This window comes from Grammomys surdaster, unplaced genomic scaffold, assembly GCF_004785775.1.
Source record: "Grammomys surdaster isolate TR1022 unplaced genomic scaffold, NIH_TR_1.0 125580, whole genome shotgun sequence".
Lineage (NCBI taxonomy): Eukaryota > Metazoa > Chordata > Mammalia > Rodentia > Muridae > Grammomys > Grammomys surdaster.
This window is the reverse complement of record NW_021620426.1, coordinates 502,370-530,010: the sequence shown is the minus strand read 5'-3', so window position 1 is coordinate 530,010 and position 27,641 is coordinate 502,370. Positions and strand designations below refer to the sequence as shown.

The window sequence follows — 27,641 nt, the reverse complement described above, 5'->3', positions numbered from 1 at the left end:
TTCAGTGACTGGAAGCTCTTGTCACTGATATGTGACTTGCTTGGTTAGAGTCACACCAAGATATTTTATATTATTTGTGACTATTGTGAAGGTTTCCTTTCCATAATTCCTTTCTCAGACCGTTTATTTTTTGAGTAGAAGATTTGTTTGAGGTAATTTTATATTCAGTCACTTTTGTGAAGTTGTTTATCAGCTGTAGGAGTTCCCTGGTGGAATTTTTGGGTCACTTATATATACTATCATATAATCTGCAAATACTGATATCTTCACTTCCTCCTTTCCAATTTGTATCCCTTTGACCTTCTTTTGTTGTCTAATTGCTCTGGCTAGGACTTTGAGTACTATATTGAATAAGTAGGATGAGAGTGGGCAGCCTTGTCTAGTCCCTGACTGACTATTTTTATCCAAATCTGTACAGTATAGAATAATAAAGATAAATTATAATTTCCTCCCTAGTACCCATAAGGAAAATTCATAGTTGAACTATAGCTAACTATGAATTTAATCCACTTGGTATGTTACATTAACATACCAAAATGTTAAAAAATAATGTAAATACTCTTTAAAAAGAATATTGCTAAAAATAGCAGTGAATATACCAACTTTTAACCTAAAACACGAAGGGCCAATATTTCTATTGTATTCCTCCATTTAATTCTAGATTTCATTTGTAAGAGGGAATTGTCATTTCTAAAACAATAGTTTTGAGCATGTTTTTTAATACAAGATAGGAGTTAACTTTTTAAAGTTAGGCCAGCAAACTGACCCCTAGAGACCTTACTACTGTATTGTAGCAGTGTCCCATTTGCCAGTCAGCCCCTTCATTTTCAAACCTTTCTCTTGAAAATTAGCTCCTAGACAAGTTGAACCACTAGTCTATGCCCATGAAGCCACATGTGTTTTCAGATCTAACTGGGAGAACAGCACCATCTTTACTTATGTAGAAGAGATAACAGCCTATTGGCAGCCTCTTCTTTTTCTTGGAAGTAAATTTCTCTTACATATGAGTAAAATTAGTAATTTTTTCATCAATGAGTTAATTTTCATCAAAATTAATCCCAACAGTTCATTTAACACAAACCCCTTATTTCATAGCAAAGTCAAGATGCAAACAGATATCCTTCATACACAGAAATAAATTGGCCCAGGTTGCTAGCCTTCTCTCATTTCTCTTTACTAACTGGAAGATAAAACTGATGCTTTATAATGAATTTGCCTCCTGTCAAATCAAGACTCAACATAGCAGACTCATCTGAAAATTCTCTCCAGCACTCTGTGCAGTGCCACTAAGCTGGATACACAGACCTGAAAAGACAAAGTACCTGTAGGCAAAATTATGAAAATGATTCTTAGAGTGTGTAAGAAGTCTAAACCCTAACTACTTAAAACTCAAGTTACTTATCTAATCTAAGGGATGTCTCCTTGTCTCACTCCTGGTACAAAGTTAATTAAGTAACTTTAAATAGCTCTGTTTCCTAGGGGTTTCTTGACAACAGGTCCATTGCTTGTTTTCTCTTATACTCATGGCCTACAAGAGTACTAAGCAAATAAACTCTTGATATTAAGCACAAGGAAGCACTTCCTTCTAACAGCTACTTGCAATGAAGTATCACAACAAAAAGGTGGATCAGCTTGTTGAGAGCTACCCCAAATGAGATGATCACAGGGACAAGTTTTACAATAGAGGCTTTCTCCTCAGTAAGAAAACATTCCTGAATTTTCTAGCCTCTTGTGTAGTTAGGTTTGGTCATAAGATTAAGTTCTTAAAAACAGTGTGCATGGATACCTTATGTAGGGCTTCTTTTGGTAAAGGTTACGTTAAGAAATTAGACTCAGTTGAAAACAAGATTTCACAATTTACTTCATTGTTTTCCCCTTCTGGACATGATGAAACAAGATTTCATACTTTATCACATTTTTCATCCTTTAGTACATGATGGAATTTTGGTAGTTGTTGTGCACACTAAGCAGATTGTGACATGTTAAAACAAAAGATAAATTTCTGATGATACTAACTCATAATATTACTAGCCTTAAATCCCCTGCCTCCAGAATCTTATGTAATGGAGACAAAAACTTTTACCTATAGCATCATTTTTAATTCTCCCACAAGGACTCTGAACCTGACAGCATGTCGAGGTGTTTGAAATTCTAATATATGCATGGTATGTCAAAGAAGATAAAGAAATCATTCTCTACTGACTCCAAGATTTAGGTTCATAAAGTATATCAAATGCATCAACCCTAATGTGAGGGAAAATGGATTTGAGTCTAAAAATAACACTCTAAAAATGCACTGGCATTTTTGTTGCAGCTTCCAGCTATCTTAGCAACAAGAAGATTGGTGGTTTAAAAAAAAATCATTTTATCGTGTAGCAAAAAAGAATTATTACTTTTTTTTCTTTTTTCTGGAGTAAATCATTGACTTTAGAGACAGGACACACATCATGAACGTTAGTCTTATGTTAGTAAAATAATTTCATTATTCAAGGTCTCCATTCACGATTACAGAGAAGGTAGTAATTAACCACTAAGTTAACCACTAAGGGGCTTGCAGATCTAAAATTCTCTTCAAATATTAGTGCATTAATTTAAACCATAAGTGTACTTGTGCCATGATCAAGACAACTCTAATAAAAAAGCTACCATGACTTCTTCAGACACAATGCAACAGCATCCCAGAAATCCATTTTTAAACAGGACTTTGTCATTATGACCTTTGTGCCTGCCATCCTGGCTACCTTCAATTGTACTTGTTTACACTCTTATTTGTCTCTTTGGATTCATACATATCTTTTTTAGTGAGTGAGGCCTTTTCTAAACCCTACAATAGAGACCATCTACCAATCTTTTTCTTTTTTTCTTGCTTGATAGTACTTACTAGAAATGTTCAACTTAAGAAACTTATAAGTACTACCTATGTCTTTCACTAAGACTAGCACATCTATTTACTTTTATTTCTTCAACTGTACAGATGTATTGGACCCAATAGATAACAAAAAGGGTTCAGTTCATACAAATGTCTGTCATGTGGAAGAGCAGTGGCAGACATTAAAGAATTGCAGAAATCTTAAAATCACTCACCTCATTAAACACAGGATACATGACTGCATAGAGAGGCATAGAAACCATGGAAGTGGTCTCAGCTTCATTCTTCATCTCTTCCATTGTCATCCTCATTCAAAAGCCAACTACAGTAGAAAAAGCAATGCTAAAATGCAGAGGACTCTTCATTCACTGCCGAATTTCTTCCCTTTTGTACGTGTATACAATAAAGACTGGTACACAAAGAAGAACAGCAATCTGATGGATGGAAGGAGAAAAAGTAACTTATACTAAAGGGAAACAACAAAATTCTAGAAACTTTCTTTTCAAAATTAGAGAATTGCTAGCTACCAAACCCAGAAGCTAATTTGATACATTTTCCATTTGAAAACAACTCTAGTCAGTGACATTATTTTCCTCTTTTTTTTTTTAGACCAAAGAAAAACCTCATTTTAACTTGGCTAAGTCCTATTTCCAAGGCAGTGTATTCAAAACCTACTTCATGTTGATGCAGTGAGTTTTCCATAAAGCACCATGAAGAATTATGTATTCAACTGCATGATGTACAATTACTTAATCTATCAACAAGAGGCATGATTATATTCATGAATGACTCATATGTAAAATAATAAAAATGAAATATGAAGAGCTAAATTAAAAGGGTAAAACAAAAAATTAAGTGTTGAATAGCTTTAAAGCTTTTTTGGCTATTTGTTCACTGGTTTTTAGTACCTGAAAATAACAATAAAAACAGCAGCACCAGAGATTTAAGGCAAATCTTAACATTGATAAAATAATAGGAAATGCAATTTGTATGGAAATAGCATACATTGTACTCTACCAGTGGAACTCTGATGTCTAGAATGCTGGAAATCTCTAAGTTGGACATAAAACTAGGAAAAACCCAGAACTGAAGGTAGTTAGGAATTAAAAATTCAACAATACACTCCAGCACTTGAAAGTCTGAAAGTTATGGGGATCTTAAGTATAACAAAAAGTTTTAAAAAGCAATGTATACTTAAAGAAGGAATTATCTACTTTGTAGGCTGAACAATAAATTTAATCATAAACTACTAGTAATTACAAATATATTTAACAAAAAGCTTTTAACTCTGAACAATTCTTACTAAAGAAAGAACGCACTATAAAACATTTTTCATACAGTAACTACCACTTCAATTTTACAAACGCAGAAGTAAGCTTAGAAAGAGTTCATGTAGAGGCTCAAGATTTGATTTCAGATGCATAGAATCCAGACATAATATTTACACAGCACAAATACCTTTTGAACAGAAAAGTAAAGAACACCCTCTTTCTATCTCCACCTATTTAAGGAGCCCACAAGCTTCTTATTCCCTGAGCAAATGAACATTTAGTACCTATAGAAACAAGAAGTAAACTTCATTTGAAGAACTATATTGTTTGAAAACCACAGAGAGCTAGAGGACTGCTTCAAAAGCTCCACCTCCCTGTCAAAGCTGAATGCTCAGTGTTCTACCAAACTCTTCTATCGAGAGGGGCTCAATATCTGCCAACAGCTGAGTCCTGGTTTCGGTAATTTTTAAAAATAGAAAAGAAAGAAAAAAAAAACCCTTCCTTTTTCTGAGCTAAACTTTGCTCCCCAACTTTACAGAGGACCATAAAAACTAATTCTTAAACTTTATAATACAGAACAAGAGAAAACCACTAACATAACATTCTGTGGTAGATTTATGAATATTGCTTTGGTAATAAAAGCATGACAGTCTTCTTATTCCAGTGCAATTATTTAATATGCTTCTAGGTGATGTACTTTTATGCTGGCACACACTTCTAATCCCAGCACTAAGGGAAGAAAGAGAGGTTAGCCAGTTAGAAGTTCATCTGAGCTACAAAGCTAGTATAACTTAATCAAAACAAAACAAAACAACTATACAAAGCAAACTTGGAACCAAGAAGGCTGATAAGCAATAATAGTGAAAGTGCAAAGTACAGAATTTAGGCAAAGATTAGACTAAATAGTAAGAATCCACAGTCCAAAAGCATGCAAGGAACAACAAAATAGGGCCAGAGACAAAACTTGAAGAGCAATTGAATTTGGTAACAGGGAGGATCATTGTTAAGTATTTTATTGATTGCCTACAAGCATGATAGTAAATACACATCAGCTAGTTAAAAAAATACACTCTTTAATCTTATTGTGCTAATGTCATAAATGGAAAAGAGGAAATGAACTTGTGAGGACAGTAAAAAGAAGTCTGGCCTATATGTTTACTGAAATGGAAGATGACAGACCAGCATTACAACAAGAGTTCCATTTAGAATATGGCCACACATTTTAAATGACTATAAAATTAAGAATACTCATCAAAGAACAGCAAACTAAGAGCTTGGAAGCTCCTTGAGGGGAGCTTTGAGTGACCTGATGTGAAGAAAGGCCATGTTTTCAATAATTTCCGTAAAAAAGGTGATGATAAAAGGCAGAGCAAGGATCAACTGGATCATTTTGGTTTTATTTTTTAAGAATTCAAATGAATAACACCTAAGACAGGGATGCAGACAGAGGTTCGGGAAAAAAGGGTAGGTGGCTAGAACCATTAAGCATTCCGTTGACATACTCACATACAATAAGTCTACTCAAACCTTCTGCAAATACTAGTATTGGACCTTTTTTGTTCTTACATTTAGTAAGGAGTTTCTCCTCCAAAACTAACATTGTACTATTATCAGCTCTTTAACAACCTTTTAATATTGTTACTATGAAAAATGCTCCTGTAAACACTTTACATCAGAACTGTTTTTAGAATACACATTACACACTGGATCCAGTTATAGTTCCAATAGCATGAGATAGTCATCAATAGTTCCAGTAGGCTTTTAAACTGCATTAGTATAGTACCAAATGCAACTCAAGTAGAAATGTGCTTCTTTCATTCCTTTCACTTGCCTCCTCACTTGAAATGATATCATGAACAACCTACACATATGCCAAGACAACAAAATGCCTGCTATAGAAACAGGATAGGCTTACTGAGCTGTGGCCTGAGGACCTTGTTTCACTAGGTTCCTTCTTTAGATTGTTAGGAGCTTCAGCCATGTCACGGCAGATGCACAACACACTAAAAGATACTCTTTTCTGGGGTGAGAAATGGTCTTACATGTACAGCCTCCTCTATCCACGCTAAAAAACAAAGTCTCCAATAGCTAACTAATGCACATGTTAGCTTTACTGTAAACACAACAATTTGCTTGCATAAACAATTGAATAGGAAAGATTTATTTGCCTCAGTTTTGGAGGTTTCAATCTATTCTGAAGGTGTGGTAGGGTAGCAGATGTGGCAGATAGGAAGCAGCAAGAAGCTCTCTCTTTTCTCCACTCTAGCTGATAAGGCCCCTACCTTAGGGGACCATGTTAACCACAAAAGCAAGTCTAGACAAATTTTCCCTTTTAAGTATTCTGGAAAATGCTTGCAGCTATAGTGAAGTGTGCTTTACTAAGCTTTTAGGTACTTCTTAGTCCAATCAGGTTGACAGTAAATACAGAAAATCACAACGCATGGATTTTTTTGTAACCATGACTTTACCCATGGTTACAAGTACTTCCTAATAACAACATACGACTTAGCTTAGTCAGCAAAGTACTTGTCATCATAAACTTGACTTCAAGTCCCACCACTCGTATAAAAACGTAGGCACAAGGGTACATGTACATGTATGTGGTTCTAGAACAGGGAAAATGCAGACAGCCAGACCCCTGAGGTTCACTGGCCAGCCCAGTCTATCCTACCCAAATTAGTAACCAAGGCCCACCACCTACTGAGAGATACTGTTTCAAAAGCATGGTGGATGGATGCTCCTGAAGAACAACATCCAAACCTGACTTCAGAGGACACACACACACACACACACACACACACACACACTCTTAATGTTAATACAGTATGAACCTATTAGGAATGGTTTTATGTTTCTCTGTTTATTGTGCTGCTTCAGAGGAAACTCTTCAGTTCAAGATGAGCTTTGTAGGTGTATTGCTATGCATCCATAGAATAAATAAATAAATAACAACAAGAACAACAAAAACTGCCAAGGGCTGCAAATGTTAAGAACTTTTTCAAATAATACTCTTAACTTTTTATTTAGAAATAAACATTATGATGTAGGATTCCAATACAAATGGAACCTTCTCATGAATGTTCCTCTTATTTCCCTGAATATTCAAAATAGTACCATTAAATTCTGATTTAAGAAAAAATAGCTTGAAATATGAAATATGAGTTTAAAATAACTACCACTTGTTCAGAATGAATAGGCATAAAATAGATGGTTGACCACTTTCACTACCAAATTCAGTCTTTAGGGTTCCTGCCTTACATGACCAACTCCAGTCTGCTCATGTAAAAAGCTACAGTATCTCAGGGTTTCCTGAAACAGACTCATTTTACTCCATTTGGGACCTGAGAGATAATTCTAGAGCCATTAGTATTGACAATGAACGAAGGGAAAAGACAGCACAAGTTCTTGCAACTGGACTAAATGTGATTCTTTGGTGAAAAGGGATTCCTAAATAACTTCTACAGTCTCATTATTTAGTAAAAACCAAACCAAAGTAGACCAAACAAACAAACAACTACATCTTACTCTAGCATGCTGCAGAGTCCATGTATTATGTTCCAATTCATGTGCATTTTTCCCCATAATAAAGAATGTACATAGACAATTTTTAATTTTTAAGATCAGCCTTGCTAATAATTTTTTAAGTACCAAGCTTAGTAAAATAAAAGCAAACACAGACACCTAATCCAATTAAATTTATTCTTACTCACATTTTCCAGTTTTTAACTTTCATTTTAGTTATCCCAAGTTCTTCCTATTACATTAAGACAGTAACCCTATAAGTCATTCTGCTTATTTCTCATCCTGAAATAAAATGGAAGAAAAACCCTAAAAAAATGCAAGCAAAATCAAAATTTCAACTGGAATTTACACGAAAGTAAAATTAAATACTAAATGGTAAATAATTATAAAGTCTAATATCTTGTTTGTATTATGGCCACTAAAATGTTTGCTGTTGTTGTTGTTTAGATTCTGAAGACACACCTGGCTTACATCTTATTTGATTTCCTTAAGACAGGTCTAGTTAAGTACCTTTGGCTGTCCTGGGACTCATTATGTAGACAAGGCTCATCACTAGCTCACAAAGATCTGCCTGCCTATGCCTCTTAAGTGCAGGGTATGCACCTCCATGTCCAGCAACACTTCATGCTTAACAAGATTCTCTAAGTACGAGAATTTCCAACGTTAATTTTGTTTTACATCCAAAGAAGAATAAAGGGACTATTACAGTTTTAGCAGACAGTAAATCTTTCTCTTTGAAAGTTTTAGCTCCCAAGTGGTGTGAGATCTGAACCATCACTATTTCAGAGCTTATTAGCAACACTGATTCCTAAGACTACTTATTCAGAATCCAGGTATCTATTCTTAACAGGTAACCCAGATGAATCTCATGAAGAGGGGAGTCTATGAATCACTGCTGTGTCAAAAGGCGGGGAGAAAGAAGGGGGAAGGGAGAGAGAGAGAAAGAGAGAGAGAGAGAGAGAGAGAGAGAGAGAGAGAGAGAGAGAGAGAAAAGAAAAAGAAGGAAAGGAAGGAAGAAAAGAAGGGAAAAGAAGAGAAGAAAAAGAAAAAGAAAATTCGGCCACTATGGCCAGGATACAGGTAAAATGACATCAAATCAAGTATTTGGAAAGAGTGTGTAGCATGCTTTATGGAGTTCTAGTTATCACATTTTATTCTCACCAGAAACAGACAGATGGTAATACTATATCCTTTCTGAGTACTTAGTGTTAGTATAAGTCTGAACCCAGTGAAGTCATATTCAGGGGCCAGCGACTCCTACGTCGCTGAGACAACCACTCCCAGAATTCACCTGCCTCGCTCACCTGCACCTGGGAAGTTACACGTCATCACCCACTTAAATCCTAAAATTCTAACATTTCCATTATGGTATCTATTACAGGTTCAGAAAATAAAAACCTTCAAGAATCTAACTAGTTAGGCCTCTAGAAAAACTAGCTCCCTAGCCTCATGCCCAGAACTGTCCAGACCACAGTACAGCCATTTCACAAAAGAGAATGCTCTAATTTGTTCCAAGATCTTCACACCTTTTAGGGTATATCAAAATGATACGGCCACTAAAGAGGTAAAATTTCCTAAAAGGTTTGAAAAGAGGAAGACTTCAGGAATACTGTAAGCAGGAAATTCTAGATTTGGAAAAAAAAAAAACGAGCTTCAAATCTTCAAAATGCATACGTATATCCTTAATAAGATCAAATAGTTTCTATAAAAAGCTATGGAGAAAAGTGAAGTAAAGTCTGCAACATGGGCCTCAATTCTGTTATATGTTAAATCATGTTGTTGTGTGAACAAGTCATCTCACCTCTACCAATTAGATTCTTCTTTAAGCTAGATAACTAGGCACTATACTTATAAGAGATTGAGTTAAAAATAAGGTAGTTTATAAACAAAACTCTCTAATAGCTCTATATTAAACTTTAAGTTATTAAGCATTGTACTTTAAATATCTTTTCCAGAAAACTACACATGTCACAATGACATCTCATTTCACTGGAAAGTACAGTCTATTTAATCAAACTTTGAAAAGCACTCCTTTGTTGAACCAAATTTTCCAGACACTTGTGTACCAAAATAATCTGTTTTCTCTTTGCAAACTGAGTATCTCAAATATGGTGTTATAGTAAAACAAAGCTAACATGGAGAATTGGTACCCAGAAATGAGTTGTTGACAACAGCTATTTATGAGACAATGTGGAGTCTTTGGGGCTTGGGGATTAGTTTTGCAAGGAGAGCTTGGAAAAGCTCAGAAGCTGGTGGGCTCAAATGTTATAGAAAATGGAAGAACGTAAGTAATGTAAAGTGAAGAATGATTGTGGGTAAATAGGCTGCAGCAGAGGTGCCCCAGAGGCTTTCCACACGGAGGGGGGGGGGGTTTCCAACATACTGGAGAAAGTTCTTGGTTCCAAAAGGGTTTATTTTCATGGCGGATGGTAGATGGATCTGGATGTACCCCCCTAAAACTGAGGGCAGACCTGAGTTAAATAGTGAGGGAGAAAGGGGGGAGGGTCTGGGGAAGAATGCTTAATTGGCTCCGCCCTCTTGCCTTCATTAGTATGTAAATCTCTCTAGGGCCTGAGGCCTGTAGTCACATCCTCTAACTGTGCACTTTGGGAGGGGCTGCAATGGCCTATGTGACTGAACAATGTAGGTCCATGGAGACTAGACTTTGTGTCTGGGTTCTGGGGATGTGGCCAAACACCTGCCGTTTCTCCCTTGGAGTCTCGGGGTTCCAGGCCCATGCTTAGCCAAGAAGCAAGATACCCTTACACAGTCCCACAGATGATTATGTCACATCAGAAAACAAGGATGCATAAAAGGAAGTCAGGCTGATGAGGGTCACAACAAAAATGAAGACTATACTGGCAATTGTCACAGAATTGGGGGGTGGGGGGGGAAAATTCGTTGGTCTACTCTCTGGTACTCTGAGGAGAAAACAAGTTTAGACATGAATGGGCAAGCTTACCTGGAAAGAAAATCTCAGGGCAGCAATGCAAGTCAGAAAGTGATATAATATAATTGATAATTACTAGTGGGCAAACTGTAAAATGACAATCACAAGCAAAAGGAACAGAATGAAAATTTGAAAATTTCCTAGCCTAGCCTCCAAAAAGAGCATGTGTAAAGATGCCAGAGGGTGTTAGCAGGAATTTACCCCCCCCCCAAAAAAAAAGAAAAGAAAAAAAAGTGAGTTTGTACCTCAGGGTACCTTGTCAATCTGCAAAACCACTACACCCATCAACAGTTCAAAGGCTTAGAACAGCAAACATTTTAGGCAATGCAGATCAGAATCCTGGGAGAAGAACATCCAGCCATCTTAGGGAATGGTTTTCCGAAGATTCATTTCCGATTTCAGCCAGGCAGAAACATAAAGGCAGCTTCCCTGTTTCCAGCAGGCCCTGGTACAGTTTGGGCTGGTAGCAGACCTTGCCATCTTCCATCTGATGCTGATTTTTCAGGAATACAGACTGAAAGAGTAAGTCATGTGGGTTTTCACCCACATTTCAAAAGAAGCCTGGTAGGACGGCTAGTATACAGTAGAGTTGCAGTCCTGGAAATTCACTCCAAATGAGCAAAATGTGAGGCTGTAGGACTGAAGCTGAAGTTTACAGTGGAGAGCATGGTAAGAAAGAACTGATATGCAGTGCTCATCAGGTAAAACTAAAGGAAACATAAAAGTCACTCCAAGAAAGTAGCCATGTGGGCAGTAACTAACAAGGAGGTAAGAGTATAACTGCCTAAGCCCTCAGAAGTCTGTACTCTGCCAGTGTGCCCTAAATTCAGAAGTAAAGCTTTAGAATTTGATGTCTGCCTTGCTGAGTTTCCCAGGTGCTTAAGGCTGATCACTCCTTTCAGACTCCTAATTTCTCCCCTTTGGAACAGAAATGGGTACCTTTTCTCTGTTTCACTACCGTATTTTAGAATGGCTTTCATCTGGATTTTTACAGGGGCTTGAAGCTAAGTTATATTGAGTCATTCAGGACTCTGAACTTGAACTGTGGAAAAACATAAGAACAGCTAAGACTCCGCAACTCTTAGAAACTGACTGACTGCATTTTACATCATGACATGGGGATAAACCTTTATAGGATAGGAGCTAAATCCTGTCATTTGGAACTTCCATGTGTTTCAGACCCTCATATGTTGAAGACTTTGTTTCCAAAGAAGTGATATTAGGAGTAGGTAGAAACTTTAATAAGTGGAACTGGTCCAAAAACCTTTGATCAAAGGTATTGTGGCCTTCAATATTTTAAAATCCTAAGCCTTTTTCTTTTGTGGTGAGTCATTTTATTTCTACTCTAAGAGGCTATATTATCAAAGCACTGAGGTCAAGTGACCATGGACCATAGCCAAGTTGTTTATCTCAGGTATTTTGTTATAGAAAAGGAAAGTAAGTTATTAGACTTTCAAATTAATATTGCCTGCAGGACAGCAGTGCCAGAAGTTCTGCAGATATTCCTGGGAACATCCTGAGCAGACACTCAAAACTAATGGTTATCTCTACAAATGCTAACAGCAACCGACTTCTAGGTTTCTTGTAAAAAAACAGTATATTATTACTGACAGGACAGCGTATGGGGCATAGTAATTAATATGAACTGTTATGGTCAAGTGGATAAATGTGCATCCAACTTGGGATGAAGTTGGGCAGCCTCCATAGCCAACTCTCCATGGTATCAAGGACCCTGAGAACAGAGAAGCTGGAAAAATAATGGTTTGAAATCCCTTTAGGAGAGCAGAACTTCCTTTTCCAAAGAAAACCTCCCCACCTCTCTCTTCATGTGTCTGTGTGTGTGTGTCTCTCTCTCTCTGTGTGTGTGAGGGAGAGAAGAGAGTGAGTGTGTGAGAGAGAAATAAAATATTAAACTATTCTTTCCTTTAATAAATTAAGCATTTAAAACCTGTAGTCCTTCTCTCTCATAAAAGCCCTGACACGTCTAGATCTCTTCTTGAAATGAAAAGCCACTATTTTACAGAACATTCACTAATATAAGCGTTATAAACAAAACATAAATGAGCAGCCTAACTGGTTAAGAGAATATAGGATATCTAGACACAAACTTTTCTGTAACTCAATATCAGATCTCAATGTCTAGCCAGTATCTCTCCTTGGTGTAGATATTAATGCATTTAAGAAAGTTAATTGCTAAAATGCTGAAACTTTAAATTGAAAACTTGCCATTATAGATATTAAGTCCTACCTTCAACTTTTACAATTCAGAAACAGAATGGTGGCTGATGTGTGAGCCAAATACAGTGCTTCCAAGGCTTACTGTATTTCATGTTTACAAACTGAAATGCTATGTTAACTTGCCTCATCCTTTGTGCCACCTGTGGCTCAATGTGAACACAGGCAAGAGCTGCTGTGGCCTCCTAGAAAACTGGTAGGAGACCCAAAAAGATAGGAATGTAGTTAGATTTGACTTTGTGGTTTCTTAAATTTGGTACATCTGACTCAACTTAAAGTCAATTATTATACTATGTCAAATACATACATATTTTGGGGGAAATTACAAATCTGTAGTGGCAGATAGTATTTTTTCTACAGTATATATCAGGAGATAAACTCTTATATTTAGTAGAAAGATATAGTTTGAATTTTTTGCACAGCTTGGTTATACGGTTTAAATTATTTAATAACTTTCTAAACTCATTGAGACTGAATGAATGCTGATTAAAGTTTTCACCTTACAGAGTTGTTAGGAGTACTAAGTATATTTAAAATACTTAATGAAATAGCTGACATCCAATAAGCATCTAATTCACATGGTCAGAGATATTTCATCAGAGCTCTGTGAGCCTGACATGGCTTGAGGTTGAAAGGAGGGTGAGAAATATCAGAGTAGAGTACAAACTCTGATTTGTAGGGAGGGCATGGTGAATTAGTGTCTCCTTCAATTCTGCCCCCTGCAGCGGCCTTTCTTGCCTCGTTTTCATCTTGCCTATACATAGTACAGCAACAATCATTATCACAGTGTCACAGCAGTCACACACACCATTTCCAAAACTTTCTCTCTCGTTTGCCAAGAGAGGCAAAAGTTTCTCTGGACATCAGAATTCATGTTACTCACAGGTAATTACTCTCAGTTTGGAGATCCAAAAAGTTTGGTCATCAAATGAACTTTAAGACTAAAGCAATGGCATTAAAACTGTTATTTTCAGGGCTGAACAGATAGCTCAGTGTTTAAGAGCACTGGCTGCTGCTCTTCTGAAGGACTTAGGTTCAATTCCCAGCACCCACATAGTAGTTAACAACCAGTGACTTCTTCTGGCCACTGTGGGCACTGAACACACATGGCACAGATAAATACACAGGGAAAAATACCCATGCACAAAATCATAAATAAAATTTACACAACCTACATTTATTTTATTAATAAACACAGGCCAGCTTAATAAAGGAAGCTGTGTCCTAGAAGCAGGTTGGGTAGCAAGGAAAATCAAGATGTGATCAACAACTGAGTAGCAATATAGCAAAGGTAAAAACCTAGAGTGATCCAAAGCTGACACACAGAACTAGGGATCAGGAAGGTGATGGGAAATGGGAAGAAGGAAAATAGTAAATACCTTCTACAGTATTTGAAGAATAACTGGTTTAGGTAATGACACAAATTTCTTATGGAATTATTTTATTTCTTACTCCACTGACTAAACAGAACTCAAATATGCTCTTCTTCTGGCTATAAAGTTTGCATGTAGACGCTCATAAATTGAGTGCCTAACTGAACATTCACTTAGTGTTTAATTGATGAACATGGTGGTTTTCTTTTTGATTAGATGCTAATCTCCCCTTTTAATTTCATCACTGTAATAGTAAGAGTTTAAAAAAAAATTACCTTAGAAATTCAAGTATATAAGTTCTTCAGAACATGCTTCTGTTCTCTTAACTTAAAAGACCACTCTGGACCATGTCTACTTGCTCTATTCCAAATCTCTCATCCTATCTACCATTTCACTTAAAACTTCCAGAGTAGGTAAGAGTTTCTACACTATAAAACAAAAACATTGTTCCTTACTTGATGTTTTTATACCACAACAAGGTACTCTAAATGTTGATAGAATCTGTAGCAGCAAATAACAAATTACCCCTGGCTCTCTTATTTAACACTAGATGCTAAATGAGCCCAAAGTTTTCTCGAAATGATGCCATTAAACTTCACCTTTTACTCCTAACTGATCTCAAATACAAATGATCTTAATTGCAAGAAGGTAACAGAATGGCTATCGATATGGTATTTAGAGTCTCTTCTGTAACATTCATTTTGTAAAACTGTTCATTCATTTCTAAGAGCACCTACAAAATCTCAATACTATCAAAGTGTCAATTGTAGCATGGATAAAAGGGATCCTTCAAAGCATGTGTATTTTTGAATAAAAAGGCCACAGTATTATTCAAAATCTTTTGGAATTAAATTAAGAAAGCCTCGCAACAATTTAAAGTGCCAAAGAGAGCCATTGCTGCCTAGAGGCCAGGTCTGACTCATTTAACATTTTCAAGAACCTTTTGTTGTACAACCTTACATAAGTATGAGAAGGCAGTAAGAGTGTAACATTTTAGGGTTTTGTCATTCCTTCAATCCAATCACAGCTGGATTCCAGGTCATCCAAATTAAGACAGAATGGTTGAATAAGACAGAAAGAGTCATTTAAGTGCCAAGAGCCAGATGGCAAGTGTCCCTCTATATCCTTCATCTACAGCTTCTTATCCAACAAATATTTGTACATACAAAGTGCTGTATACAAAATGTTTTAAGTATCAAAGAAATGATCTTCACATCTCCTTTTCTCTCTACCTCCTGAAGTTTAAATTCCCTAAAAGATTTATCCATTTTTCCATTTCTAGTACCTGTCACAGAACACTGCATAGTCTAAGTCAGCAATAGTGTTAGCTGAAGATAAAGTGAAATCAGTCAATCCAAGCCTTTGAAAATGAATGGAACTGCAGGAACAGTCACTGAAGAACAGAAAAGAAAGGGCACTCCAGCTTCCAGTAAGCCACACCTACTTTAAGACCAGTGGTAACAAGTTTCCTAGTACACAAGTCCCAGACTGTGATAAGAAAATGGCCTGCATTCCCATGTCAAACTCAGTCACTGATCCTCAATTTCAACAGCTCCCAGAACTAATTTTGAGTAAGGAATTATGATACATAATACCAGGTTATAAGATATTTTCCAACAGTATCTGAAGAGGAAATCCAACACTTAAACTACCAATCTAATAGAAAATAATCTATTTCACTGATGCAGAAGAATTGGATATAACATAGAAGTGGTCTGTCATTTCTGCTGTGTGAACTTCCCAATAGATTTTAAGTTTAATCCTCTTATTAAATAACAGTAATTGTGCCCCAGTGACCTTGACATTTGGTGGACAAATTCTCTGTAATTGTAACTGTAATGCTAAAAGCAGGCCTTTAACCATGAACACCACTTTACTGAAATGACTAAAAGCCTGCTATCTCCAGAGAGGCAGCCTGAACTAAACTGCTAATTCCAAGCAAATATGAGTTTTGTGATCTTGGGAAAGTAACTTAATTTCTCTACATCCTATCTTCCTTGTTCACAAATTGGGGATACTAGAACACTGACCTCCTATCCTATGGTATTTGTAAGGACTGTAGGTGGGCATGTGAAATGCTTGGTATATACAAAGGCCACATGGCCATTCCAAAAACTAATATATAGGTGAATGAATCAAGGGGTAATTACTTTGGAATTTAGTTTTACCTATGGTAAACTTGTTTCTAAGGGACCATTCTGACTGAGCAAAGAGAGGTTAATTTCCAGTGCTTGCTCAATAATTCAGTGTAAACTAATGATTATAAAAATTCTTGTACTCTCTTTTATTCCTCCAGTAACATCAGATTCTAAGCAACTATAAAAGGAGATTAAGTAAGTTCAAATTATTTTTGAGTAGTTTAAAAAAAATGGTTTTACATACTCCAAATATAAAAGTGGCCTTGAAAAATAAGACTAATATTGTGATGCCAGCCTAGGTGTGTTTTCTAGTTTAAATAAAATTCCTATGTTTATATAAAATTGAATTATGAAATTAATTTCAATTGCAACAAATAAATTAATTTTAATTACCTTAATAGAAGTGCTTTCATTTTTATTTTTATGAATGTGTATAAGTATTCTACTGCCCTAAATCTGAAATCCACAGCATTTTAAATCCAATGAAGTATAAAATTACACCATCTTCTATATATTTCAGAGGAAACTTTATATGCTGGGTTAAAACTGTTAGCAATAACACTTATTGTAATAACCCTAACATTCTATCAACACATAAACAATTGCTTAGTCTCCTACAAACTACATTATGTGAGATAAATATTAAGTTTTTGTTGAAGATTTGAATAATATTCAGACTACTTTACAAAAAGTACCAAGTAAGCTTAGAATTTAGCAAAAAGAATGGTTAATAATAAACCTTACCACATCATCAAAACTGAAAGCAATCGCAATATTCTACTGGGAAGTAAACAGATGAGTAAAGGCTACATAACTCAGAGCTGTTTAATGTATTTTATTAGTATGATACTGAGAAAATTATAGAATTTGTCTTATAGACAAAAATCTAGCCTATTATATCCTTAAAATTTTGTTTACAAACTTAAAAACACTTTTAATCTTAGAAGTGTCATATGTTCAAAGAAGTAAAATATTATCTTAAATCCTTCAACTATAACATTTTTCAAGACAATGTTTCTCTGTGTAGCCCTGGCTGTCCTAGAACTCACTCTGTACACCAGGCTGGCCTCAAACTCAGAGATCTACTTCCTTCTGCCTCTGAAGTGCTAGGATTAACAGCATATGCTACCGCCACCCTGCTTGAAATATAACTTATAAGAAGTGCAAAATATAAGTTTTTCTGAAATTAGAAAGGTAGTTTCCCAAACTTATCTTCTCTCAAGGTTGTATTAAATCCTGGGTGTAACCACAACCAACCAACAGGGGGAAAAAAAACAACAAACAAAACAAAAAGAAACATAGGAGACAGGTTTATATCCAACCAAATCTTGGCTCTAGTCCTTCTAAGACTTTAGCAATGTCACTGCATTCTTCTGAGTCCAATTAGTAAATTTATTTCTAGTTTTGGTGCCTTTAGCTATAAGGCAAGTGAGGTAATTGTTTTGAAGTTAAAATCTAAGGGAAGAATAGAATCTATTAAAAGCTTCTTCCATATCTGTATTTTGTTATAATGAATCTTTATTTGTTTTAAAAAAACAAGGCAGTAGCAAGGTTTCTAAAACGCTGAGTTACACAGAAATTTTGCTGTAAAAGAAAATAAAACTCCCTTATATTTCCACAAAACTACTTATTTAGAATTAAGAGATCTCCAAGAAACAGTACCTTCATACAATTTACAATGAACTTCTGACATTAATTTCTGTATATCTGTCCTAAATTCCTCAGCTGTAATTCCTTTGGGAAAAAAAATCTACTTCTTTCAACTGGCTATAAGGAAGAAGATGCTTCATTCATTTCTATATTTCTGCCCCTGTGTGCTGGCACTGAGCTTGAATATATGCATTTATTCATTCACTCTGAAAGTAGTTACCAACATTTACTTTATGCTAATTAGTGTAAAAGGTAGGCTGACATAACAAATGAGAAGGCCTTTCTAAGATAACATTTAGTGAGATGTTAAAATATTGTTAAATCATCATAGAAAGAATAAATTCCTGCTCTGATAGTGTCAATAATATTAATTCACAATATGGGGAAGAGTGGGAATTTACTCTAGTTTAGGAAAGAAAGGTTCAGAGAAAGCCAGGCTTTGAAGGGATTGGCCACATTAGGAAAGGGAAGATGAAACTGGACAGGTGAAGAGTTGGAATTTGTAAAATGGTCCCCAAACCAGGAAAAAACTTCTATGAGAAAAAAAAGTGAAAGCTGAGAATAAGTTAGGAGACATTCAAGAAATTGAGGACAAATTAGTGGCTTAAACAGAATAAGAGGGTAGTGACATCTGTAATAGTCAGTCTTTTTCTTACATAAAATAGTCAAAGGTTGAACACAATATTAAAGATCTATAGTCAAAATACCTGCATTAATTATAAGCTGATGTGTTACAGGTCATATGACCTTGGGAAAGTCACTTAACCAATCCATCCCTTTTCCATTCCCCTTGGCCACTCAATTATTCTATCAAGACTACAAATATAAATAATATACAGACCCTGTTCTTACAGACTACTCTTTAAGAGAGAGATGGCTTTATAAGGAAGACCTCCAAAGTCCTGCAATGGATAATGTCTAAAAGTTTATGCAAAGCTCCTTAAGACAACAACTGTTGTCATTGAGGGCTGAACACTATAGGTAAAACCACACTCGAGTTCTAGCTAGAGACTGAAGGAATTCAGTTACAGTAGTAACACTGTTCATCTCACATCTCAGCACTCCCACTGTAGTGACGAAACACTCCAGGGTAATGACCTCAAAAATAGTTGGAGTAGGACTAAATCAAAGACAAAAACTTTTTTGTTGTTAAAAGAAATGCCTTTCCATAACCACATAGCTGCATACTATTTAAAACTCATTTCATACCTTTCCCAGCAAACAGCAAATGTCCACAGTCATCTAGAAAATATATCCCCATTCTTGCTTCTCCAGCATTGACTTATACATGGCCCGCTCAAATTAACGTACCCTTTTACTCTACTTCAAAACCAATTAACCCCAGATAATTTCCCTTTTGTCAGTGACTTTTCTCTTACTGTGAACTACTCTATGCATGGTGTTACATTACTCCTAATTTTGTCCCATTTTATGGTACCACACCTCTCCATTTACTTTAAAAGTCCCCATAAAACAAGACCATTTTAACTGGAACCAAAGAGGAACAAAGGTTTTTTTGATCCCAGAAAGGGCTTTTCATTTAAAAAAAAAAAATCAAATTTTAATATTAATCATGGCAAGCAAAAGCACATTCAATATGTAGCATATATATTTACAGTATATATTATGTATTTATATTTTAATTCACATTGTTCATCTGCATGGTTTTTCATTCAATATAGAAGCATCATTTTTATCATTCATTAATATTAAATAAGAATGAATTAAAACTCACAGATGATGGCAAGAAAAGAAAACATACAAGTGTATGATTTTACTGTTTACACAGGAAGTGAAAAAAATGAGGGAAAAATAAAAATATCAGACAAAAAAAGGGTCATTTCTTGTAATGAATATTTTATAATTTATCCATGATTCTGCACTTAATTTTTCCTTAATGAAAGCCTTAATATTTGTAAAATAAGTTCTGTGAAAGTTTCACTAATAGTTTTCGAACGTGATAAGAAAATAGAAAGGGAAAGGACTATTCTCTTATTGGCAGCACTGAGCTATTCTTAAATATTATCTATCCTTTAAAAATGGCGCTAGGAAGTTGAGTGTTATCATTTAGTATACCCAAGAAAAAGGGGTAAATATCTAAGCTAAAAGATCCTTCCTGTTATGACAGGACATTACAGAGGATGCTTTGGCAAACCTTTCAACTCCACTTCAACAAACCAACTCTCTGCATCTCACAACCGTTTCTGACAAACAGGCACACTACTTTGCAACTTCTTCTATCTGCTTCCAGCACTACCACCCACCTCCCCACTCTTTTCTTTCTAAGCAGACAACTCTGCTCTGAAACTGGACTTTCGGAGGACTAGACTCTGAAGATCTGTGTGACCTTGGGCACGTCATTTGTTTCTTCAGTTTTCTCACTAGCATCCCAAAGTGAAAGCGCTTTGAGGGCACTTGAGAAGTATACATCCATCTAACGTACTAGAGTTAAGAGGCACAAACCTTTCTAGTTACAATCACCTCCTTAGAGAGGAAATTGGAACTGAGTCGGAACTGTCAACACTGGCTCTCTTCTTCCCTCAAAGGGCATAACCCCAGTCACACCCAGAGCCGACCCCCGGCACCCACGCTCCCTCCGGGCCTAGCACAGCTCTAGCCTCACCTGCCCGGGACCCCACCCCACCACATCCGCCCCCTCGGTCGGTGGAGACCCGGGAGGCCGACCTCAGCCTTCCCCTCCACCAGCACCCACAGCGGACTTCCTGGAGGCGCCGGGCCGGGCTGAGCAGGCGGCATTTACAAACCAGCTTTACGCAGCTCGCGTAGAGACCTCGCTGACGCCCAGAGGGCCCCGCTCCCCACCCGTCCACCCCGCCGGCCAGAGCCCAGCCCCAGCACCTCCTCCTCGGCCCCCGCTTGACCCCAGGCCGCTCTGGCTGCCCGTGGAGCCATGCGGACCCGAACCGAGAAACCTCGCCTTACCGGCAACTGAGGCACGGACTTCACTTCCCACCTTTGGAGCCCTCTTCAACTCCCGGATCAATTCACTCCGGCGACGCCGGAAGGACCCGAGAGGAACCAGGCGTTGTCCGGAATCCTGCCCAGCAGGAGTCGCGCAAGGCCCGATGGGGACTTGTAGTTCCGCCTACCATTTGCGTAGGCACTTCCTGCAATAGTAAGACTACATTTCCCAGAAGGGCGTGCGAGATAGCCTTAGGCGATAGGTGGGGACACTTCTAGCAAATAAGAAGAGAGTTCCCTGTCTTTGTGGGAGGAGGGGAGATGAAGAGAGAGAGTGCCCAGAAACGGAGGGAGGGCAGGGCCGACTCTCACCTGCACCAATCAGTATGCGAGACCAGTCCACAACGCCACGCCCACCGATGGGCGGTGCCTGAGGATGAGTGTAAGGAAGAGGGCGGGGGGCCAGAGGTAGAAAGCGACCGGAGGCTGGGCTGGGTCCCTTGGTAGGCGGGGAGGAAGCCCCTGAGGACTAGACCGGTGGGCTCCGCCTAGTCCGAAGCAACATTGTCCCCCCCGACCCCCACCCCCTAACTCAACCCACTCCGGTGTTCATTGGACAAACCCGCTGAGAGGGCTAAGCCGGACCTGAGGAAGGGCCAGGTGCGATGCCAAACGGGAGACTGTCGGAGGTGAAGCGACCAGAGAAACTGGAGCTAAAAGACCTCCTGTACCACTCTGCGCCTAGGCTGCTCAGACGGCAGAGGGCGGAGCCGCAGCCGGAGCTTCGACCAATTAGAGGCGGGGAAGGCGGAGCTTGACTCTCAGAAGAAGCCAAGGCTCAGCCTAGTCTGTAGTTTCCCTGGAGAGAGGCAAGAGCAGGATCCCGAGCGATCGCATCCTGCCCCCAGTATCCTCTCCAGCATCCCGAGCCGGGATTGCAGGTGTGAGGGAGGTAAGCATGGGCGCCACTTGCGGGCAACAGCACACCACCCGGGAGAGGAAGGCATCTGACAATAGGAACGCCAGGGCACAGGCGAAAGAGTGCTAGGTTGACTTAGGATAGCGGTGCAAACCTTTTCAGGGAAACGGTACACAATTATGGACTTTGGTAGGGAGAAAAAAGCAAAAGGTAACTCCGCCTGGGGTATTAAGGGCGCGGTTGGGGATTTTTGTTTTGAGTTGCACCATTAAAACTAGTCTGGGAGATCGCAAGATTGAAGAAAACCCTGCTAGTTGAGTACCAGGTGGACGGTGTCGAGCTAGATGCGTAGCTGCTTAAAAAGCAAAAATGGCATTGATATAGAATCACTTTGGAACTGTTTCACTAAGAAAATAACTTTGTCCTCGGCAGAGCCTGCCGCTTGTGTTGGTTTGTCAGATTGTCCTGCCACGGACCTGTTATCCAAGGCGGTTGTATTGTAGGTTCTTTGGATTGCAAAAAATCTGGGTTAAAGACGCAAATAATAAGATAGGGTGGGTTCGGGCTAAACCTATCCTAAGTAACTTTTACCAGCAATAATGAGAAAATAAATTGAAACGTGTGAGTATTTATCTTTCCTTCTTGCTGGCACTGGAGTATTGAAACAAAGACCTGGATTTAGCCTACAACAGGAGCATATGGTGTACTTCAGCGCTGCTCCTTATTCTCTCATTTGTGTCCGGAAACGTTTGTTCGTGTTTTAAAAACAGGAGGACAAGGGAAGCTGTGTGGAGTACCTTTCCTCTGTTGAAGAGAGTATGTGTAAAATGATAGCCTTTAGTGTGTTGTAATGGGGTCTCATTTTAGAGGTATAGACTATGACAAAATAATAGTTAATTCTCACTGTATGCATACTCTTTTGAATGTTAGTTTAATAAATACAGGCGGAATTATGTTGTAATACTTGGTGAAGATAATAGTCAATCCTACCTCTGTGTAACTATGACAGATTACAGCCTTTCGGTTTGGAAAAGTAGTAAAATTCTACCTGCTTAGTTTATTTTCTTGTTCTGATATAGTGTCCCAGATTATATGCCTGTTAATCATAGTAGCATATTGCAGCATATTCTGCTCTGAAATAGCTTTCTTTTGACAGTTGACTATTCCATAGGGTGTCAGAATACTTGAGTGTTTTTAAAGAAGGGTCAATGAGATCCAGAAATTACCTTCCATTTTCTTCTTTTTTCACGCTATTCTGGATTACTTTAGAATTTTGAATTTTGTTTTTGCAATCCACACAAGATGCCTTCTAAAACTGAAGTGGCTCAAAGGTATTCTCTCCATTGCTTAAGGTTCAGTCCTACTAAGAGCTGGTACTGATGAGAAATGCCCACCACTAAATTTATTAAGTCCTTCTCTCCCACATGTTCACACACCAAAAAACTGAGTACACATAGAAATCTTTAAAAAGTAAACAAAACAAAGAAATATCTAGGCTTAGATTGAGCAGATCATGTACGTAGAAGAAAAAAGCTACAGAAGCCACTAAACTTAGCAGCCACAGTAAGGATGGATGTTATGTTTGGTACACTACTGGAGACCTATTAATGGGCATAGCCATCTGGCTGATCTGATCTCCGAACAATGCTTTTGGGAGAGAAAATGTGATCTGGTGGTTTTATAAAACTTGGAATAAATTGTGCTTGCCCTTGTTATGTGTAATGCAGGAGCATGGTCCTAAATCAGCCTTAGATGCTCAGGCTCTATGCTGATTCATTTGGAAACTGAATACCTGTTGTCTCTGGTTATTCCCCCCACAAAACAACAATAGTTAATTAAGTGACTGGCAATGAAGAGCCTTTATCAGAAGAGCTTTTTAAAAGAATTTTAAGGGAAATCAGTCAATAGCAAAGAAAATAAATGGATAGAAAATAATTTACATGAAAATAGCTGAAATGAAGATTTTTTTAAAAATCGCATCTAACTACATAAATTGTAGGCTCTGAGATGTCCTAAGACTACAATCTCATTAAGAATGAAGGAGATTTCAATTAAGAATGTCAGTGAACTGGGTTCTTGTGCTGTCTTAGGAATAAGAAGACTGTGTTTCTATATGAAAGCAACTTGTTAGTATACCATGCTTGGACAATTATTTTCACCTTGAACTCTTCATCCAGTTTAGTTGACATTTATATCAATTTCAATAACCTGAATCTTTTCTTGGTTAGTGTTGGGAAAGGTCATTCAATTTATATAAAGTATTAGCTGTGATATAAAGCAGATTGTTTATCCTGTTGGTCTATCCAACCAGTGGAAACTGCTCAGGAGATGACTCTCTTTTAGCCAAAAGACTTGGTTAATTTCAAATGGCATTATCTTTTGTACCTCTCTTTAAATTTAAAATTCTGACTCTAAGTCTGGAGAGAAAGTAAATCGACTGGAGTGCGTTTCTAGCAGGAGGTTTGGAGCCTGTCCTTGACACAACAGAGAAAACACTCACAGGTTCAAGAGCAAATGCTCTGGGAGTGAATTGTAGATGGGGAACTATTTATAAAAATGCTTGAGAAACATACTCTTGACATCAGAGGAAAGATGCTTGATATTCTGTGTTAAATTCATGTAATAGTACAACCTTCCTTTCTCAACCACTAATTTCTGCAGACCTATATCCATAATGCAAACATGACTTCTTTTGCACTTGTGAGACATGAAAGTCATTAAAACATTAAATTTTAAACAGTTATAGGTTATAAAGACAGATCAAATACATTGATGGTATTATTTTGAGAAAAATTTTAAAGTAAGTCAGAACTAACGTGATATTTATTCCCTTAAATAGACAATCAGTTTAAACAACAACCAATTTATTTAGATTTATCAACATTTTCGAGGGTTAAATACTGGCTTGGGACTCTGGAGCAATTACTTATTCAAAGAAGGATTTGTTTGCTTCTTTACTTTTCCCGCTAACATTTTCAGTATTTCATCCTTAAAATTTGAGTAATTGTAGGGTTTTTTATCTATTTTCTTAGGTTGTATAAATAATCATTTTCATAAATGTAGAGCAGTATATTTTTATTGTCATGGTCAGTACTAGGATTCAAGGGTAGGCTCACATGCATGATATATAAGTACTCTACCACCGAACTATTAACTTACTAGATTTCGAATTTGGAATCTTCTCAGTCTTTTGTTTGCTTTTGTTTCTTAGGATGTTACTAATTACTTAGGCTGCTCTTGAAATTTTGATTTCCCTGCCTTAACTTCTCCAGGAGATGAATTTTTGGTCTCACACTCATACCTAGGCTTTCCTCTTGGAAGGGAGAGAGAGCATTAGGCTCTCTAGGCCAGGTGCTTCTCTTCAATCTCATGTTGATCTTGAGCAGATCCTATCAGGGTCAGTAGATGGAAGCTGAACTGTGACTACTGGCTCAGCTAGAAATGTTGCCCAGTACTGTAATCTATACAGTGAGATATTTGTATTTTCATAGATAGTACAGTTGATCCCACAAAAATGCTTACTGTATAGGTTAGTTATTTTGAAAATGACTTTGTTCTGATTAACTATTCAGAAGTGTTTATTGGGACCAGATTTGACTCAAACTTTGTAGGGTGTAAAATTTTGTCTACAGTTTCTAAATTCAATCCACAGGAAGTAAATTTAGTTGTGGAGCATGGCTCTGCCTGGAGATGCTCCCAAGTTTGACATTTCCCAGCCAGGGAAACCTGTGGCTCACCTCCATATGCCCTTAAGCCTCTGAGGGATATCTTTGCTAAGGTCTTCCTTTTAAAACCAAATTTCATTGTGTAAAGTCTGAATTTATTCTCCAGTTTCTCTAGTTATTTTTTCCACCCCACTCCCCAAAATAGGAAAGAGATCCTCCCTCATTATTTAAACATTTGTAGAATCTGAAATTCGATACTTTTAACTTGGCATTTTACCAAAAAATTACTTTAGTTTATATCAGAATTAAAAATTTAGTAAGATTGTTATCTTTCATTATTAGACACTTGGTAAATGCTCATTAATTATAAACTGTTCTTTGTTAATAAAATTAATAACAGCAGCTACTTTACTGGCTTTTGTTTGCTTATAGCCAATGTTTACTAACAAACTGGTGGATATATATTAGATTGGAAGTAATGACTAATCCTCCTTGTTCCTGTGACATTCACATGCTTAGCACTGTGCTTTGTATTGTTAGCTGAGATCATAACTGTCTCACTCATCAGGCATTCAAGATTTTTAGGACTAATGCTGAGTTTCATTGGTTTTTATATGTATGTTAAGGGCCTTATACATAATTCATATTTAATAGTAATAATGTGTTCAGAATTTTGTCAAGGTATTATATCATTTTACGAACACATTCAACTAGAAAATTCACTATTCTTAAGTGTCTGATTTAGCATTGGATTCAGCCCCCTGATTTGTCTACACTGTGTTCAGAATAATCATTGTTGTCCATTTTTGGATTTCTGAATGAAGAGAGGAAATATTTTCATTAACTTCAGCCTAACATAGTATATGCTTTAGTTCAGAATTCATTCATGGGATGCCATTTGAAGACATTCTACTCTTTCCCTCTAGATTCTGCTGTTTTAAAGATGTCTTTAGCTAATCCTACCCCCAAATAAATGCATGTGGATTTGTGTCTATGTGTGTTTCTTTTTTTCTTACCTATAGAAATACTTACTGAAAATTAGATATATAATATGAGACTTCATCATGACTAAAACTTAATTTTTAACATAGAACACTTGTTCTATTTTACCAAAATGGTCACATCAGGAAGGCCATAGTAAGACTAATTTAACTGGAGTAACACATGTGTTTCTTTGGAGTTGACATGAAGCAGGGACAAGCTTGCTCAGATCTGTCCTGTACCATTTGGCTGAGGAAGCTTGTATGCTATGTTAACTCAGTACCATTTGAGCCCCCTTCTGGTTTAGCCTAGGAATAGGATCCATAGTGTTCCTCTCTTGTCTTGTAACTAATATGGTAAGTCAGACAGAAAATTGACTCTGGCTTAATAAGCTCATTTTTTAAAAGGGTATTTGTTGTTTTTCTCAGATGTATCTCAACCCAGAATTACCAGGCTAAGAGGTCAATGAGCACCTCTCAGCTGTCTTCTATTTCTCTCTGAGCATCTTGTTTCTACTGTTGTTCTCTTATGAAATGAGAAGAGCTCATTGGAAAACTTGATGTTTTCCTCCACTTGCCCTTAGTTAGAAGCATAAGAAATAATTGACGTTGCTATATTTAACTTCTTTTGTACTTTATTTTAAGGTAGCATTTCATGTTCTTGAGGCTGGCCTAATACTCAGTGTGTGTCCAAAGATTACCTTAAACCCATGCTCCTCCTGCCTCTATCTCCTAAGTGCTGGATTTATAAGCATGGACCAGCACATAGCTGTCAGTGTTTGATAATCTAAACTTTGTTAGGTTATAGGTATTTTAACTTGGTTTAGATTGAAGAAGTAATTGGTTTTATTTTATTTTTGCATCTCTTAGTAGGATGCTATTATGAAATATTATATGAGGTATTATACTATTATGAATGATAATATTTGATTCTCATGTGAATTAAGCTAGCTATTGAAGCATTTAATTATTGTCCTTCTCACAGAGCAGTTGAAAATCTTTGAAGCAAACAATGTATATGTCATATATTCAGCCTTCTGGTTAAGAAGCCTCTATTTACCTACATAGAATCTTTAATTACTTACATATTTTAACTGACTTTATGTGTAAAGCAGTTTAAATCATATATGATAAGCCCTCTACCATG

General features: G+C 37.1%; 2 protein-coding genes across 4 annotated transcripts in view; one reads left to right on the top strand and one right to left on the bottom strand.

The window, feature by feature from the left end:
• Pdcd10 (programmed cell death 10) overlaps nucleotides 1-21,082 on the bottom strand; it is a 42,924-nt gene extending 21,842 nt beyond the window's left edge. Inside the window, exons 1-2 of the mRNA XM_028786763.1 lie at nucleotides 20,952-21,082; nucleotides 3,085-3,303 (exon numbers count right to left, since the gene is read on the bottom strand). Coding sequence (XP_028642596.1) covers nucleotides 3,085-3,180 — 96 coding nt within the window. The 5' untranslated portion in view covers nucleotides 3,181-3,303; nucleotides 20,952-21,082. The remainder of the gene's footprint in view (nucleotides 1-3,084; nucleotides 3,304-20,951) is intronic.
• A 322-nt stretch (nucleotides 21,083-21,404) lies between these two features.
• Nucleotides 21,405-27,641, top strand: part of Serpini1 (serpin family I member 1) — a 78,380-nt gene continuing 72,143 nt past the window's right edge. For all 3 annotated transcript variants that reach the window (XM_028786774.1, XM_028786772.1, XM_028786773.1), the window contains exon 1: nucleotides 21,405-21,882. The gene's annotated coding sequence lies outside the window, so the exon portion shown is untranslated. The remainder of the gene's footprint in view (nucleotides 21,883-27,641) is intronic.